Source organism: Falco naumanni, chromosome 5 (genome assembly GCF_017639655.2).
Source record: "Falco naumanni isolate bFalNau1 chromosome 5, bFalNau1.pat, whole genome shotgun sequence".
Classification (NCBI taxonomy): domain Eukaryota; kingdom Metazoa; phylum Chordata; class Aves; order Falconiformes; family Falconidae; genus Falco; species Falco naumanni.
Window position 1 is genome coordinate 47,616,936 of NC_054058.1, and position 18,973 is coordinate 47,635,908.

Genomic DNA, 18,973 nt, shown 5'->3' on the forward strand with positions numbered 1-18,973 from the left:
CTCTTCTGAAATTTCTGCCTGAGAGTTAAAAACCAGGTGTCAAAGCTATCAGAGAGACCCCAGGATATGTGCTAAAGCATCGATTGTTCAATGGTTACATTTTTAATACAGCTACCAGTATGTCGGAGTGGTGCTTCTACTTCATACAAACACCACCCTGAAACCTTTGAAAGTGCATCAGTTCTCCTCTCCTGCATGGATACATGTGCAATAACTAAGAAACAAAGTATAAATTATTACTTCATTTGGAGATGGAAAACCGCAATTTCAAGTTGATATTTTTCTTGGAAGAACAACGTACATCCATATTAAAACCACATTACATCGTATTGCTCACATTTTACTCACACATAAATCAGAAAATGACTTTTCTTTGAATTTTACTAGGAATCTTAGATATTTAGTAACACTGGTTATGGGTTTCCTCCTCTCACAAAGAAGGAAGCTAACTAGGATCTGACTCCATGTATTGGTCTCCCACCCACCTCACCTCTCAATTGGCTGCCTTTGCAGGAATTCAGTTCTCAGCCCTCTCACTTTCTCACGGGCAGGACACGAGAAGCAAAGTCCCAAAGGATGCTGTAAACTGCAAAGATGTGCCCTTACCTGCTCATCAGTCACAACCATGGTCACTCACAGGAAAGGTCTTTTTAGGCTTTTTATACGTTAGTTTTATCAGATTTTGTAACCAGAATGTATAAACTAACTAATACCATATGGACATATGGTTTTATTTAACAATCTGCCCATATTCTTGAAGAAACAGAACACGCAAATTATTTCAACTCAGGATATCCCATGCAAAGAACTATCAAGGATGATTAACTGAAGTAATTGCTGCTGCTTAGGACAAGGTGACTTTGAAGAACAATTGTATCCTGGAAAGTTGGCAACACAAAACTCTTGCAATCAAGATATATCTGATACTTGTTGGACAGATAGACAAAGATATGTCCTTAAGTGAACTACCTTCATTATAATACTAAAAATCACACCCCTCACACCAGATACCCCGGCCCACAAAGATATCCTTCCTCAATGAGCATGTGTACTTAACCAATAAGATTGTGTAAGCATTAGGTTGATTACCATCCAATCAGTGTTAGAGGTTCAGAATTTAACAAATTAATATTCATATAATCCTGTCTAAATCTGATTGTGGAAGCCACCAATGGGTGCTAGTTCATGTAGCACCCAAACTTGCAGAAGTTTGTATTAAAAACAATATCTTACATTCTTAGACTTTTTCTTTGGTTTTACACACTGGGTAATGGATTTACGTTTGAGACTACCCTAGTGACTGGCCACAAGCTACTAACCCCAAGTATTTTAATTATTTCTTGTACTTCCAAATTTTGGCTTGGAGCCCAAGCTTGCACTTCTAAATTTTTTTCTTGCACTTCTAAACTCTAGATTTTAATGCCCTGCATTCAGTTGCACCTACACCTCTCTAGAGAAGACAGGAAAAGCTATAACCTCTCTGGTAAATGGCCTGAATGAAAAAATAATCTTTAAGCTTTAAGAAAACAAGCAATTGGGCCAAACCCTTATCCAAACCTAGTGGCCATTGGCCTACCATTCACAGACCAGACCAGACCACTATGAAGGCAAGAAGCAAAGCACAGTCCAGGAAAGGACTGAATTATTTGGGTAAGCCATTGCCTTCTATCTTGCTGAGACAAAGGGGTCAACCAAAAGTTTGGAGAAAATATCTGTTGTGGTGGGGCTTTTCCCTCCCTCTGTACTAATTGTAACTCGTGTCCTTTGTTGGCCATAGCAGTACAACTCCCTGTTCTGGAGAGGCAGGAGTGTTTATTTCAGATGTGAGGACTCATTTCTCTTCTGGTTCGGTGCCTCCCACAGTGCCCTTACATACGCATTTCTTCAGGAACAGTACCTTCCTCCTGAAGGTACTGCTCCCCAATTTCTCGAGGTGGAGACAGCTGTCATGTCAGCTATCCACCTCCTGGCCACCATGTGTTGTCAGTAGTCCTCACCTTATTTCTGCCTTTTGTGGCTCTGTATATTTGGCTGCAGACACCATTCAAGGTTGCTTTTTCCCTTCCGGGATTGCCTGGGGACTGTTCCTTTGCAGAGTGTAGAGCTGTGTAGAGATGCTGACTGGCACACAGGAAGCGATCCAGCAGCGTTAGCGCTCAGTGTACTGATTTCTTAATTAGAACTCAACTATTTCCACACAGCATTGCATTCTGCTGTAGAAACAGACCCTGGCGTTATTTGCCATTCTGTGTAGAGAGAAAAGAGGTAAATAAATAATGTAAAGATGTCAAAATCCCTCCACCTCTAACAACATCTAGGCCTGGATTACAGCTCATCAGCTGTGTCTGTTTTCATACCTATTATGACATGTCATCAGCCACATATATTACTAACACTTTATTTTTCTGTGCATTGGGAAATTAATGCAACAAGGTATGTTGCGCACACTTAGCCTCTTCCAATTTTGTGATACATAGGCACTAATATTATTTACCTTGTTTCTTTAATTTAATTGAAAACATAGGCTAATTCAAAACTGGTGGACCAGGAGAAAACTACGACAAGAATATGGCGCACAGAGAAAAACAAGCTTCCCACAGTGGGAAAAGGACTACAATCTGCAACCTATGAATGCTTATGGGCTCTTTGATGAATACCTAGAAATGAGTATGTGTCCTGTTTCCAGCTGGGATGGAGTTAATTATCTTCTTAGGAGCTAGTACGGTGCTGTGTTTTGGCTTTGATGTGAGACTTTTCAGTTCCTCAGGCCTTGCTAGCAAAAAGGCTGGAGGGGCACAAGGAATTAGGAGGGGGTGCAGCCAGGTCAGCTGAGCCGAACTAGCCAAATAGGTATTCTGTACCATGGGACGAACATGCTCGGTGTATGTATATATATATATATATATATACATATATATACATATACCTGGGGGGTTGGCTGAGGTGGGCAGGTCATTGCTTGGGGACTGGCTGGGCATCGGTCTGCAGGCAGTGAGCAGCAGTATTGTGCACCATGTATTCCTTTCGTCCTTTCCCTTCTTTTTATTTTTTGGATTTTATTCTTTCCCTTCCCCTTTTCATTATAACGGTTATTGTCATCATTGTTATTATTATTCTTTCATTTTTATTCTATTTCAACTACTAAATTATTCTTATCTGAACCCTTGGGTTTTACATTCCCTTCCAACTCTCCTCCCCATCCCTCAGGGTGAGGGGTAGCGAGCAAGTGGCTGCATGGTACTTAATGACCAGCTGGGGTTAAACCAGGACAGTCGGGCATTGACCTTTGTTCTCTCTCTTTCACTAGATTTTAATGTTACTGCATTTTTAGTTTTTTTAATGTGGTCTGGTGTATTCTTTTAATTATTCCTGTATGAAGCTAATGAGGCTGCAAAATGATTTTCATTCTCACAGGTCAGGTGAGGAATGGGAGTGAGTTTGTGAGAACCAAACCAAATCAATGCAGCTAACCACACTGCTGCTGGTTTGCTAATCTCCACATTTTTAAAATCCAATAAACAAAAAACATCCACAAAACACTTCTTATTCTGGCTTTGTGTGGGGAAGGTTGTTTTCAAAACCACAGCCCACCTGCATACATTTCTGAAGAACTTTATTACTGTTACTTACTAAAGGAAGTTCCCTTGGGCTTTTGTTTTTAAACTGCATGGTACAGACCTGCATCTGCATGTTTGTTTATGTTTAAAATTCACCATTGTTTACTACCTCATGTTTACAAAATAGCTTGCTGTCAAAAGGCATTGCTATATCCAGAGGAGAGCAGAGGGTAACTGCTCAAAGAAATGTTAAAGAACAAGAACATTTGCCCTGTGTGACTGAACTGCATACATCACAGGTTTTTGTTTGGTTTTTTTTCTTTTCTCCCTCACACAATTCTTTTCAAATTAATGGGAAATTTGGCAATCTGAAAACCTGCCCCTAGAAACACAAAGTTTCAAACTGCTGCCCATCTGTACTATAAAGAGGAATGTGTTCAGCCCTAATCATTGCAGCTATTGAGAGATCCTAGTTGATGCTGGACTAAAAATGTCCCTTTCAAAAAGCACAGTTTGTCTACCTACAAACCACATTCCAAATTACAAAGTATAGATGTTCTCTCCATTGCAGGGACAGATGTGCACTTGTTCTTGTCATCCTTGCTCTGAACTTTTGGCAAGGAATTGCTGTAACAGTGTCACTAGATCATTGTATGGTACAACATAATAAGCAATGTTTGTATATTTATATGTAATGTTTGTATGCATGTATGATTTGGTATCTTAGACCTTGGGGTGAGATTTTAACAGTCATACTGTGATCTTTCATTTTTTTCCCTAGTTCTTCAGTTTGGGTTCACGACCATTTTTGTGGCAGCTTTTCCACTGGCACCACTTCTGGCCTTACTTAACAATATTATTGAAATTCGGCTTGATGCATACAAATTTGTTACCCAGTGGAGAAGACCTTTAGCTTCAAGAGCTAAAGATATAGGTGAGCAATTTGTATGTGTGTTTGTCATGTGTGTGTGTTATTTTTAAGGCAAAGTATTGACCACTTAAAGTCAGAGCAGATTAACATATTTTCAGTAGTCTTCCCTATTAATAACACAATAACAATTTGATTGTTTCAAAAAACTTCAAGTATCTGATGCCGATCTACTTATGCAATTAATAGTCTATATTAGAAAATGTATTTTAATGATTTTCTGGGGGACTTAACAGCCAAGATGTTTTAATAAAGTGATCAGTGTTCTCTGCAGGTTTTTTCTTGTGGCAGACACAGTGTGAACACATGCTGCTGCTCGGGTTTAATTCAATAACCGGACAGAACAGCTGAAACATGAAAGTCAAATTAAAGCAGCCACTATCCTGTAAGGGACCTGTGTGTTTTATATTTACCTGGCCAAAACCAAGTGACCCTGTGACTCAGGGGTTATGGACACTAGGTCCCTGGTGGGTCACACAGGGTGGGTCTAGATCCCTAGAGACAACTTGCTCTCAGTGAGGCACACCTACGTTGCTAAATACAGGGTTCACATAAATTTGAGGTCACCTAGCCACACACACTACTGCAAGGGCTCTCTGAACAAGATTTGACTATGTCCTTGAAGTGTGAAAAAGCAGAACATCTTTAGGAAGGACTCTGTAAAACAAAATCATCTGCACAACGCTGAGACCCTGGTGTCTTTGGAGGGGTAAATAGGATACCTTGCTGCCCATCTGCATTGTAAAAACCAGTAGCCCACACAATGAAATAGCAGAAGCCCAGCCTTTGCGCTCTCTGAATGGTCTACCATGCACCTAAAGTCTGCATCCTAAAGCTTTTTATGTAAACAGAGTGGATCTATGAGTTTAGGTACAAGCCTGGACATCAGCCAGTACACAGCATACACTGCAGACATAATTCCTGGGAAAAAAAACATATATAACATAGGTAATAAAAGCACAGAAAAATAGATGTTGTTTTTTCAGGCCAGCTAAGGTGTGATTTCCCAAAGTAGGTTGCATTTGCTCCCTATTCAGCAAAGTTTTCAGGGACAGCTTGATGCCTCATTAAAATCAACCAGTATGCCTAACCTTCCTTTGGTGTGGTCCTCACGACCAGAGTTGCTGTGTGCCTGTACCACAAGATCTGTCAGGCAGCTGAGGATGGGCCAAAAAGCCAAGGTGATGCCTAGAGGCTGTGTGCCATTGTATAGCATTAGCATGCCAGGAAGATTTTGATGCTGATAGGTACGTGCTGACCAGCTGTGCACAAGTTACGCACACAAGGCTGCTGTGGCAGGCAGATCATGGATTGCATGTACTCATGGCTGCCCTGGCAGACCCTCCTCAAAGGCTGGAGGGAGGCTTACAGTGTTTCTTAAAACTATTCACATGATGATGTGGCTTGGTGGAGGCAAGGCCTCCATGAGCATTTTTGCAGCTTTCTTGAGATTATTTGCAGTATAAACAAAATAACTGCAGGATAAAGAAAAATCTGGTCCACTGATATCCTGCTGTTCAATATGAAAAATTATTTTTACTCAGTGATTCTTGGATAGAAACCACATAAAAAGACCTTCAGTGGTGGGGATAACGGCTTCAGAGCATGCAGTCTCTCAGGCACTTTGATTTTTCTTTTCCTGGCACTAACATACTCTCCTTGTTGAACAGGAATCTGGTACGGGATCTTGGAAGGCATTGGAATTCTTTCTGTTATTACAAATGCATTTGTTATAGCTGTGACATCAGATTTCATCCCTCGTCTTGTTTATGCTTATAAATATGGGCCTTGTGCTGGCCAAGGAGAAGCTGGACAAAAGTAAGTTTTTCTTTGGGAAAACAGACGTGCATGAAAATCACTTACTACTAGAATAGATACAGCAGTACTGTCTGTATGTTCTGATTTTATTAGCCCAAATTTATTGTTTGTGCTTAGGTAACAGATCTCAGCCATACACACTGATGCTTTCCATATTCACAGAATGGACTGCTGAGTGACTAGTTTATGTTAATTCAAGGAAAAAATGGCAGAGCTGTTATAGAGATTTGGGGTGTGTAACAGCATGCTGCACAAGCTGCACATCCCAGCTGGTGTGCATGGATATGACCCTCTTTTCATTATGAAGCAATGCTGATATTTATCAGTTATGGATTTAATGAGTATTTTTAACTTATTCACTAGACTTTTTTCCCTAATGTAGTATTCAGCATGCATTGCTCAAAAAAAGTAGTAGCTAACAAGAAGCAATTCCCAACTAATAAATCCAGATATACTTACAGAGCAAAGTAATTTGTTTTTCTTCTAAAACTAGAGTCCTTAGATTAAAGCTTTCAGCAGACATTTGTGAACTGAATCCCTGCTGCCTAAGTGGATTTTCTTTCAGCGTTGCTAAACGCTGAGATTACATTAGTGTGTGCACACTACCAGCAGGTATGGGTATAGTTGCTACATGGTGACTTGTAAAATCTAGGCTGTTGGACACTGAATCCAGCTGAACACAAATAGCCATGGTTTGCAAATGATCTCCTAGCTGCTCCATCAGCAAGGATCCTACTGTTCAAAGAAACCCAGGCTAAACAGTAGACAGTGACAGAGAGCTTACCTTCTGCTATTAGACATATGGCAGATGGATTTTTATTCCCTGCTACAAGAAGCGAGTTCTTCTGTTGCTGCTTTTTTGCCATCTTTTGGTTGTCAATACTGTTTAATCGTACTGACAGAAGAAGGGCAGCTGGTGTGGCAGCTCCTGATTAGCAGTGCTGCTAACTTGCTGTCCTGCAAGGAGTTTGGCATTTTAGTCAGTGCCAGGGGAAATGTTCCATTTATTTTCATGAAGAGTTAAAGTGTTTGGTCTGTTGCCAGTTGCTCCTGAGCATGTGCCTCTGCTTGTTCCGTTATGAAAATCCATAGGGCATGGAGGCACTGTCAGCAACTTTCCTTGCTACTGATTTTCTCAGGACCACTGTGCATGATAATACACCACCTTCAGAAATTATATTTTTATGAAGACTCAAGTATGACTCAGTGACTTTGAAACTAGTTCTGTATGGGGAAGCAGCTTGGCTCACAGGGGAAGCTCTTATCTTTTCAGAAACCTCTTGTACAGTGTTTTCACACTTTGCTGCTTTTCTGAGTGAATTTCTAGATGAAACCATCAGATAGTAATCCTTTGAAGGAGCCAACTTGGATAAAAACTATGTCAGCATTCTGGATATTGTTATTAATAAGTACTGTTACAAAAGCAGGAAGCTATTCAGAAATCCACAGGAATATTGAATTTTCTCGAATTCAGGAGTCAAGAACATCTGCTAAGGAATAACTTAAACGAGAGAGGTGCTTTTTTCTTTCAAAAAACCATCTGTAGGTATTAGATCCATATGACACCCAGTGATACTAGACAAATACTGTAATTAAGTTAAGTTCCAAATCCAATCAGTATGGAGATTTTGAGACAAAGCCAGATGGTGTTTAAATGTAATTTCTCAAAGACTATAAAATCCATAGTTAAAAAAAACCAAACAAACAACCCTTACTGTGCATTATACTCTGCACCAAGCTGAGCAGCACGCCTAGACGTACCTGTGCTTGGACAGTGCAGAGTGAACAGCACAACACACTTGCTGTATCTCTTCTCAGCTTTATTAACACCAAACTTGAGCCTTCTAGTGAGTCCCACAGACCTTCGTTAGGCGACATACATTCTTTTACTCAGTGTTCTCCAAACTCTGCCTGGACTCTCCCAGGGCTCAGCCACCCTGGGATCTTTTAGTACTGATTTCCTCTGATTGATTAACTGGACATTTTTTTAAAAGCTGTTTTAAGTGTGCTGCCTTTCCATCTGATTTAATGTCCCTTTGTGCTAGTACCACAACTTTGTGCTAGTAGTCCCTTTGTGCTGGTAACAGTGGGAATATTCTGATTATCTTCCTTAAAAATAAAAATTATTATTTTCTCTACCTCTATTGTGTGACCTTTTAGGTGATTTTCTTTTCAAAAGTAACCAGTCTCAGTCTTCACCATTTCTTCTGCCATAGAAATCTGCCATTGTTTCACTTTTATTGTCCAACTGACCTACTTGAGTATTTCTTTTATATTGCATCAACATCATTTTCAAACATTAATAACCATCACAGTTATACTCTTGATTTCATGAAACCCAGAGAACATCCTCCTGGGTACAACAGTTAATAGAAAAACCTTGCTGTGTCCTGACTACAGGATTTTTCCCCTCTAGGTGTATGGTTGGCTATGTTAATGCCAGTTTATCAGTATTTCTGGTGTCTGACTTTGAAAACCGTTCAGAGCCAACATCAAATGGAAGTGAATTCTCTGGTTCACCGTTAAAATATTGCAGGTAAGTACCTGATCAAAATACCTCTCTGCTTTAAGGCACTGTAAGGGAGAAGCATCATGATAAATTTGGGATTGGAACTAATTTTCAAAACAAAAAACCCAGTAACAGAAATAACTGTGCTATTCAGGGACATGCTCATGGTGCGGCTTTGCTGTTACCTGTATGATTCCTTAGATACCAGAGAAGCCAAAAAGTGACAGGTGTTCCTAATGCAGGATTTCTATGGTGTCATGGCTTGAATCAGACACAACCATCATGGAGAAATGTGGTATCAAAGGGCCAATAACAGGTGACTGATTACTTAGGTACCAGTGAGATGAAACTGTAATCAGATTATATCATAGCACATACACGAGGAAGTCAAGTTTGCACAGAAGTGACCACACTCCATTTCACATTGTTTGCCATAGCACTGTTTAGTAATGTTTTGTAATTCTTACCATTCTTTTCCCCCTCTTTAACTGATTTCTTCCCCACCTTGAGGCTGATGCTACTTAAAGCCAGTGGTGGAAATCTCATCAACAAAAAAAGTTGTCCCTTCAATAGCCCATAAACAGAAAACTATTAAAATTGGTGTAATAAATCTCTAGAAGATAAATCTGTTCTTTTGGGAGACACTGAACTGTCATATGTATCTACCCTTGAAAGAAAATTAACATCTTACTTTCTTCAGCTGAGGTTATCAGCTACTTAATCCACCTGAATTCTGCTAAAACATCAGTAATTTTAATTGCACCTCAGGCCAGATACTGATAGTGAGGTAAGGAAATATGTTCTACTGTGCAACAGTGTAGGCAATTTTCCTGGAAGGCAATCTGCCTGAGCAAAAATCGGTGGCCGTATTCGGTTACTTTCTGCTTGTCTGGAACCTACATGGTGCCATGTTATTCTCATTGTTTATAAAAGGTTTCCCCATTTATTCATGTGTAGTACTTGGTTCCTAGCAAGTAGAAAAAGGAGGCATGCTCTTCTGACTTGGGACTTGGTCCAGAGACTTCAGTTTTCAGGATGATTAGTATATTGTAAAATATCCTAAACTATGAAGTCAGAATGCTGCTTGAAAAAGAGAAGATAATCTCAGTTTTATCAACTTGTACTAGAGATAGCGCAATTTGAGAGGTTTGTTGCTGACTAAGACACAGTTTATTTCATTTTGTGTAGCACCCTCTGCAATCTAAGAAGGTGAACCTTCAGGGAGAAATACAGATTAACATAGAGATGAAATAACTTCATTTATTTTGCTTATCTAAATTTTCTTTAGTTTCTTAAAACTAACAGAGATCAAGCTTAATTGTATCATTTACTATAGTATTTTCAATATTTTTTTTGTAGTGGGTTTTCTGTCCCATCCAGGAAACAGATTAAGGAGAAAACAATTTTTCCACCGCTTTTAAATTAAGTTTCTGTAATAGCATTTTGGAATGAACATACTGCTAGTAAAAACGGACTCCAGAATGTGTGACTTTGATTCATGATTTGTTAATGTAATTTTGGAGTCTTCCTGGATCCAGCTTTCACAATAAATCTCTCTAGTTACATTACTGAGACATAGAGTCTTCAAAAAAAACTTTTGTGGGACAAGACAATAGATCCCTTTTTTACACATCTCTTGCCCTGTTGGTATACCAAGACATGCAGTCCTGGATCCACTAAAGTCAGGATAAGTTATGCTTTACACCAGGGATGGCCAACAAATTGACAAAGGGCCAGATGAAGCCCATGAGGCTGTTTTATGGGAGGACTGTCAGGATGACAAAATTGAGAGCATTTATGGTTTTAAATTGACCTTGTAGTGGGAAGAAAGTAGTCCTTAAAACAGCAGAGCATCCCACCCTGCTCCATGTTCTGAGGAGGTGCTGCAAGGCACACACGTTGCACTGGCAAAGAAGATGCTGTAGGGTCAAACTGCTGGTGCTGAGCACCCAGCATCCTTTGAATTTGCTTCAGCAGTTTTGCTTCATACAGGTACTGGCCTGGTCCTTTGCGCTGAATTTCCATTAGCAGCTGGAGTGTGAAGTGCGCTCCTGGAGTGCGTCTTACTGTTAGGTTTCATCTGAAAATAAGCCCATTGGGGTGAACCAAAGCATGGCAAGTGGAGGTGATCAGGACACTTGCTTCAAAAGCATACACCCAAAGTAAAACACTAGTGTTGGCCCAGCTTAAGAAGCAAGCAGTGTTCTGGAAACTTGTACAGTTTACAACGAGATAATTTTGGTGCAGAAAATGCAATGACTGAGAGCAGCTGGATTTTAGATTTGCCTTGCTCCCAGGCAGCAGGACAGGAGCTTGCTAACTCCTTTACTCTGCTTGTCTTTCAGGTACAGGGACTACCGAGACCCTCCGCACTCCCCAGTGCCCTACGGTTACACACTGCAGTTCTGGCACGTCTTAGCAGCACGGTTGGCTTTCATTATTGTATTTGAGGTCAGTGACCATTCAGGTGGCAAAACTAAAACAACAAAATTAAACAAATTTCCCTTTGAAGGTTTTTCATTAGGCTGATCTATGATGGCAGCTCTTGAGCTTTTTGTGTTAGTTTCTGCTGTTTATATTGTGCTTTGTATTCTCAGATCTGTTTTCTCAGCATTCACGGGTATTTAGGTTCCAACAAAAAGGGGAGTGCAGCACTCTGAAAACTAACAGTGACTTGCAAACAGGGGAAATAATGAAGCTTTTGTTTACTTTCTGAGGTCTGGCATTCATAACCTGTTTAGGCTGGGAGGCTGTACGCTGACTAATGTGTGAGGAAGGGCTGAAAGAACATGAGATAAAAAGATAAAATCTGAACTGAAAAAATGAAGGTAGTTTAAGTTACAGTATTCACTTAGATTTTTTTCTCTGTTTTTTTTTAATACCATTCATTTCCCCAGAATGATTAGCATCACAAAGATGATGGTGATGGTGATGAAAAGAATTTAATACCTTTGCCAGCGTTCATAATATTAGTCCTTACTGTCAGTATCTCAGAAATCTTTAAGACAAACTGGAGAAGATAATACTAACTTCCATATGACTGGTATTCCTATGACAGTTTTGAAGAAGGGAGACAGGAGGGTAGATAGATAGGATGAGGTCATTTTAAAAAAATGCAGCTCTTAAGGCCTGAATTTCAAGTGTCTGAATATACCTGCCAGAAACCAGGAGCTCAGCATCTCTCCAGCACAAACAGTTGGAAATGCCTTTTATACTGTGAAGAAGCCAAATGGGGAACAAATAATTTTTTACAACTCTTCACTTAATCCGCTACTCTGAAATCATATCACCAGGGCATCCAACACAGATACAGAAGCTGTAATCACCATAAATTATTGGCATAATGTTCATGAGCACATACTGCATTTCTGACTCACATTACTGTGTAGATTCATTCTGAACTGAGCTTTTGAAACACCTGTTTGGATCACAGAACTGGAGCATTTCAGTTAGAGGAAAGGTGAAGGGGAAATACTTTCTAGAATATTTATTGTGTAGGAATGTCTTGGCAGCTCAGCAGAAGTCCGAGGTCTGCAGAGATTTCCCCTGACAGTTATTTTCAGCCCTTCCCAGATGAAGAGGGAACATGGCACTGCAGGCTGGGCTCTCTCCTTCCTCTACGCTGCGCCAACTCATTAAAGGTTGGTCCTAATGAGATCGGCTCTTCCATCATCTGCACCACATTCAGGGAAACATTAAGGGAAAGAAAGAAAAAAAGATTTGATAGAGGCCTGCTAGGCTTGACCTCTTTGTTTCTTTGTTTCTTGAGGTACTGAAAGCCAGGGTATCAGACTCCAAAAAGGACTACAAGAATGGCTTTGGCAGGTCAGCCTAAGCAGTTACAAGGTTTAAGAGAGCCTGGCTTCTTGATACATTTGTCATAAAGGCAACATTTGGCAGCATGGGAGAAGGGCAAAAATGACTGAGGCAAGAAAAATCAGCCCTACTCAAGTCTCAGTGCCCAGTCCAATTTGCAACCTACCGTGGAATAGCTTTCTGTGTCTGCCCAATACCTGCACAAAACATTTGACTTTGCTTTGCCCCAACCAAAGTCATAAGCTGGCTCATAGCTGGCTCCCTCAATGGCAGCCACTCTGTTTATTGGCACTGCAAACTTTCCTTAACTATATCTATAAAATCAAAAAGATAATTGCAGCAGAAACATTCTTTCTGCTTCTCTTTCTGCTGTCTGTCTTTCGCTATGGAAAACAGTAATGGGTGTATTGTGATTGCTGCAGCAATTACAGTAAAAGATTGCACTATGAGATAAATGATTCAAGGTGGGATTTTTCATAAATTAAGTAATTACCTAAGCTCAGGCACCTTTTTGGCCCTGCAGGTGTGGTTATCTATATAGCTATCTTGACCTCCCTCAAAACCACACAATTTATTTCCTATCACTGCAACAGGAATATTTGTCCAGGCTAAACTGACAAAAGAAGCTTTTTTTCTTTTTTAGGTTTGGCAAAAAATCCAACAAAGTATCACAGGTTTATTTCTCATGAAGGAAGAATACATGGGAAAATGAGTTACATTGTCTTTTCAGTGGCTTTCCAAGGAAAGGTTCTTGGAGAAGAAGAAACTTTTATTTCTCCAATCTAGAATTAGTGTCCTTTCTTAGATGGAGGATTTTTGTTTCTCTGCTGCTCCTCTCAAGTAGTGTCAGAAAATCTCCAAGCAGTGTTTTTGATCTAAAGAAGGACACTCAAGCAATCCTTCCCCATCACACTCAAGCTTTGTTGTGGCATGCCTAAAATAGGAGGGACAAAGGATCAGCTACCTTGTATTTAATTATGATGTTTAGTAAATGGGAATCCGTCTTTGGATGAGAGATACAGTATAAGAAATATTTTATTTTGCATAGGTGATTCATTGGTTCCAATACTGATGCAAGGGTTTTCTGGCAACAGGAAAGTATTATATTGTTTGATCATCCTGTTCCTGCAGAGCAATCCACTAATTGCCAGGCCCTGCCCAAACAACCTTACAGCAATTCATGGCCTCAGGGGGTTGAACACACAGGTCATACAACAGTTTTGAGGCCTTACTTGAATCCAGCTGCTCATAACCTTTGCTGCAATCCATACTCCGCTGATTTTGCTGGAGTTCTTTTGTGGGGAAAAGCTTTGTGCTTTGGTTTCTTCAAATTTACTAATGAATTTAGTTCTAACACAGTATCTTTTTGTGAACTGGAAGGAGAGGGTTTTCAGAAGATATGGAAAGTACTTGTTTTCTTCCTAGGATTTTAATTTTTCATCCCTTGTTTTCACAGCACCTTGTCTTTTGCATAAAGCACCTGATTTCCTACTTAATCCCAGATCTCCCAAAAGACCTAAGAGATCGGATGAGGAGAGAAAAGTACCTGATTCAGGAAATGATGTATGAAGCTGAACTAGAACGTCTGCAGAAAGAGCGGAAGGAAAGGAAGAAGAATGGAAAATCTTATCACAATGAGTGGCCATGATGGGGTGAGGAAGAAACTTCTTAAAAGAAGATAGGAATTCTGTTTATAAAAATTTCCTGGTTTTCTACAGTGGAGAGTGCACTGAAAGGAATAGTCAATGTTGTGTGCACTTAGCGTATGTGCACCCATTTCAATAGGGTGCATATTGTCATAGCCTTGTGAAATTAGAGGTCTTTCAAGGCTTAGTCTTCTCCAGAGCTAGAATGTCAGCATGAGCAGTTCAGACCAATGCTTAAGTCTCTGCACTCTTTCCAGGAAGCTTTCAGGCCCTGACTTAAATTCAAGGCCCTGAACTTCAAAGCAGTTATATCTTACAATGCTTTACAGAACTCGGTGATCTTACGGCTCATTCTCATTACCAAGTTGCTTCTTCATTACCAGGGACTGCGCCTTGGCAACATGGCAGTATTTGTCCATATCTGTGGCCACCACTTGCAGCACATGCATGGCAGCACTGCCCTCTTCCACAGTGGACTAAGCTGTGTTAGCTTGCATTTACTACGAATTAAGGTCACCTATGTGGACCGTTTCCATTAGTTCAACAGTGCTGAAATATTTTTTAGGAGAAGATGCTTGATCATGAGTCTAATCAACTCAGTCTAACAATGCTGAAAAATTTAGGTGTGCAGAAGCAAAATGTGGCCAGAGGTATCTAACTGTAGGGTCATTTATTTGGAAATGATACTGTGAAAATTTGGTAATATATTTTAAAGATTTGAACAGTGCCTTTTCAGCTATAGGACTGTCTGTCTCTGAGGGAAACAAATCAGGCTAGGGCATCTTGCCCAGAACTGCCTGTGTATTTTTATTACAGGATCCCACTGAGGCCTCATCAGGAATTAGGGTGTATGATACACTTAACAGAAGACAGCCTGTGTATTAAAGACCTATCTGCACAAGTATAAGAGAAAAAACCAACAGATGAACAAGGTCAGCAGAGCAAAAGAACATAGTCATCCAGAATCTCTACACTTGCAACATTTTCTTTATTCGTCCTTCCATTACCTATGAAGGGGTGGAGGGGAAAAACAAAACAACAGACCTGTAGTATGAAACAGCTTGAAATCCCTCATGCAGAACAATTCTGCACAGGCTGCAGAATTAGACTGGGGTGAAGTAGGCCACTGCCTATATCCTTTTGCAAATTCTAGCATTAAGAAATTAAAAATTTCCCATATCATTAACACAAAATAGTGGAGTTTTAGGTCTGAAGACTGAAGAAGTGTTGGATGGAGCAACATGAATCAAAATACTGAGTGTTGTGAAAGCTCTACCACCTTTTGCCTCAAAGCGATAACACTGCAATTCTTGCAGAACTTGCGGTGGCATAATCAGCCACATCACAAAGAAGGAAGTTCAAAAGCCAAGACTGTAAGAAGCCAAGTGGAAGCAAGCCTATGTCCTGGTGAGGATGCAGCTAGAAACAAATACTGGAGCTGATTCATTTGCCTAGACTTTTTCCAAGTGGAGGTCCATGAAAAATATAGTTTTCTCAGAAATCTTAAGGAATTGTGACCTTATTCGTTTGAAGATACTTAAGAGGGAGGAAAATTCATCAAGTTGTTTCTACAAGTCTCCTCAAAATCATTCAATAGAAGAGCTAGAATGTGCCCTTCTGGACAGACCACACAATGCAAGACCCTACGGATGGATGCCTCAAGCTCAGAGACCCTCGCACCAAGACCCCATATTGCCAAGTTAGAGCTATTAACTTCTTTCCGCTGCAAGGGAGGACTGTGCTATTTCTGTGCAGGAGAAGGTTTTAATGAAAGGTAATATGTCTTGAGGAAGGAGAGGGCTGGACGAAAATGTATGCACCATCATCTGTGTGGCCACTGCCTGCCTACGCTTTACTTCCTTGCAGCAAGGAATCTCCTCCAGTAATGACCCATCACCCTACATGAAGAGGACAAATGGCACAGCAGCTCCCATTTGTCAGGTGCTCCTGGCCCAAGCCTGAAGGTCCCATGAGGAAACCAACGTAAACACTGAAGGAATTTCAGGACTAATCTGTTCTCTGTTGATACAGTGCCAAACTGAGCGGGGAGCACCACTAGTGGTTGTGGGGTGTATTCCTGCCTAACGAAGAAGTGAACCCGTTCATCTTTGCTGCAGCTTACAGCAGCTGTGGACACACCCTGTGTGGGCAGTGGAGAAATGGGGGTATTTCTGTCTCTGCAAATAAGGGGCGGGGATTAGGCAATGTCATCCTCCGTTACACACATGCCAGATGGATTAGGGTTTACCATCCACCACCCATGGGTATGTATTGCACTTGCAGTCTGGGGACTCGGGCAGGATCGCTGTGCAAAATCACATTCTGACCGAATTCATGTGAGCAACTGGATTAGTTTGCGTACCCTCTGTTTAATATCTAAAACAACAGATGACAAGAGCTTAGAAACTGTTTGCTAAGTAGTAAAGTGAGACATGAGTCATGCATAAAATCAGTGTCACCCATATGAGTGTGAACCTTTGCAAACTCCTGCAGCAAAATATAGCTTTGTCTATGTAGATCTCAGTACCTTCCGAGAATTGAACTAAAACCTAGTAGAATATAAACCAACTTCCACTCCAGAGGAATCACTGCAATATACTGTGTCAAAACAAATAAAGCGCAGCAGAAATACAATAGATGATAATTGCTTTTGAGACTAGTTTTCAACATAGGTATATTATGATGAATTTTCATGACAATACATTGCTAGAAGTTGCGTCCTGTTCTGCTCTAAATAAGAACACAAGTTGGCTGCTTACCAGGCTTGTGCTGAGTATGACGCTGAAAGGGGCTCTGACCTCCCTGGCAGACCCTGACTACATTTCTGTTATTTAATGTTGACCTGTCAGTCAACCCACCAGGGTTTCTGTGCTGCTGGTCTGCCGGATAGATTTCCCTTGAGTCTTTCAGCGCTACAGAGCAGAACACTCAGGAAAGATGACCCCTTTTTATTTATTTTATTAATTAGGAAAATATAAATAATAGGTTAATAATAATAAATGGATTTTTAATGGTCTCTAGATAGCAAATTGATGCCATTCCCTTCTTTCTGATGATGGGTTTTGTTTAAACCTCCAGGTGATCATCCTATATGTTGTTTACTTATTCCAGCTCCACAAGAGCACTACCTTCAAGGGAATGAGAAAAAATGCAACCTCAATGCATGCCACAGACATTTTACATAGCAAGCACTACAGCACACATCAAAGGACTTACTATGAAACCATCTTGCAATCAGCATAGGATTGATCTTCATAGACCACTCTTGACAGCAAGCATGTACTTCATGGGCAGTTACACATCAGTTTTTAAAACCAAGGAAAAAAAGTTGTATATTGGGACTTTTTCAGCCTGTTTGCTACGTTTTTTGCATTCTGCCCCGTGTTGGTTTTACAGATCTTAGAATAAAAAAAAAATGTAAATGAACAACCTGGATACTTTGACATGAGAAAAATCCTAGGTATAAAACATCATCTGCATTCAAGCCACTAAATATTACAACAGAAACCATGTTTACAAATCAGTTCTTTTTTATTTTAAACCTTTCTGATGGGACTTATGTTATTTACCATATATATTATATATATATATATATAAAGTATATAGAGAGATTGTTTATCTGTAAATAGAAAAATCCTACAGAGAAGAATGTCAAGTTTTCACACTTTAAAAAAAATCATCAACATAAAGCCATGTTTAATGCTTGTATAATGTGATGCAATAAACTTTAAAATAAATTATGCATATGAAATATTTGCTGTTTGGCATTCATGAGTTATTTTCTGTTTACCTTATTTGTTCAGCAAGCAAACAGACCAGTCAGGTGGAAGCAAATTTAAATGCAGACTAAAAAGGACCAAAATCTATCCCTACTTTCTCTCTGTGAATCCTTTGTGATTCACATAGCCAAATATTGTTCCTGTTGTGGTTCTAGTTCTTTTTTTAATGTTCCTACTTGTTTTGTTTCTTGACCCTGCCAGATGCTGCATGTAACCTGGACAGTGTGGAGTGCTCCCACTCCCATGGAATTAATTGGTTTTGAGCATCCAGCGTTTCTTTGTCGGGTGAGCTTTTAGCTGGGAATGATGAAGGATCAGGGTGCAGGACTGTAATGGATACACCAAGAATTATCTTTTGCAAGATGTAAAGATTTTGTAAGATGTCTATTTAAAATAGCATTTACATAGACAAGGCCTTGGCTGACAGTCCAACTAGTAGAGGACAGTATATGGTCCCAGAAAAAACATTATTCAAAATTAATTAGTTGTTTTAATTAGTGATGCCAATTAAAACAAGAAGCATATAGGAAATAGTAAAGTAGAAAGAGTCACTTTGTAGCTCTGCAGCAATCATGGGAGGTTAGTTAGCTAGTAATGTGGTTGTGGGGGTCACCTGCGAAGCTTAAGAACGTTTGTCTCTAAAATGCTTACAGCAAGATATTCTCCCCAGTGAAAACTCATCTTGATGTTGTGATTATGGACCAATAGATACCACCCGGCCCAAACTCACTTCATACCAAAATTAGAGTTAAATGACTGCTTAGTGCTCAAATAGTGACTTCAAGCAGTAAGTGAAGGTAAGTTTGTCATTTACATGTTTTCTCTGTTTTAAACCACTATGTGAATTCAAAGCAGTGAGAAAAAAACTCTGTGGTGCCACATTTTTTTAACTAACTGGGGAAATTAATCTTCACTCCACA

The 18,973-nt window shown here is 40.0% G+C and overlaps 1 protein-coding gene across 7 annotated transcripts in view; it reads left to right on the forward strand.

Moving 5' to 3' along the window:
* The window catches only part of ANO4 (anoctamin 4), a 202,726-nt gene extending 184,887 nt beyond the window's left edge, over positions 1-17,839 (forward strand). For 5 of the 7 annotated variants that reach the window (XM_040596624.1, XM_040596618.1, XM_040596621.1 and 2 more), the window contains 6 exons: positions 2,525-2,667; positions 4,339-4,491; positions 6,156-6,303; positions 8,720-8,839; positions 11,158-11,263; positions 14,085-17,839. In XM_040596624.1, coding sequence (XP_040452558.1) covers positions 2,525-2,667; positions 4,339-4,491; positions 6,156-6,303; positions 8,720-8,839; positions 11,158-11,263; positions 14,085-14,276 — 862 coding nt within the window. In that variant the 3' untranslated portion in view covers positions 14,277-17,839. The remainder of the gene's footprint in view (positions 1-2,524; positions 2,668-4,338; positions 4,492-6,155; positions 6,304-8,719; positions 8,840-11,157; positions 11,264-14,084) is intronic. The other 2 variants (XM_040596619.1, XM_040596620.1) reach the window with 2 other exon arrangements.
* The last annotated feature ends 1,134 nt before the right edge of the window (positions 17,840-18,973 follow it).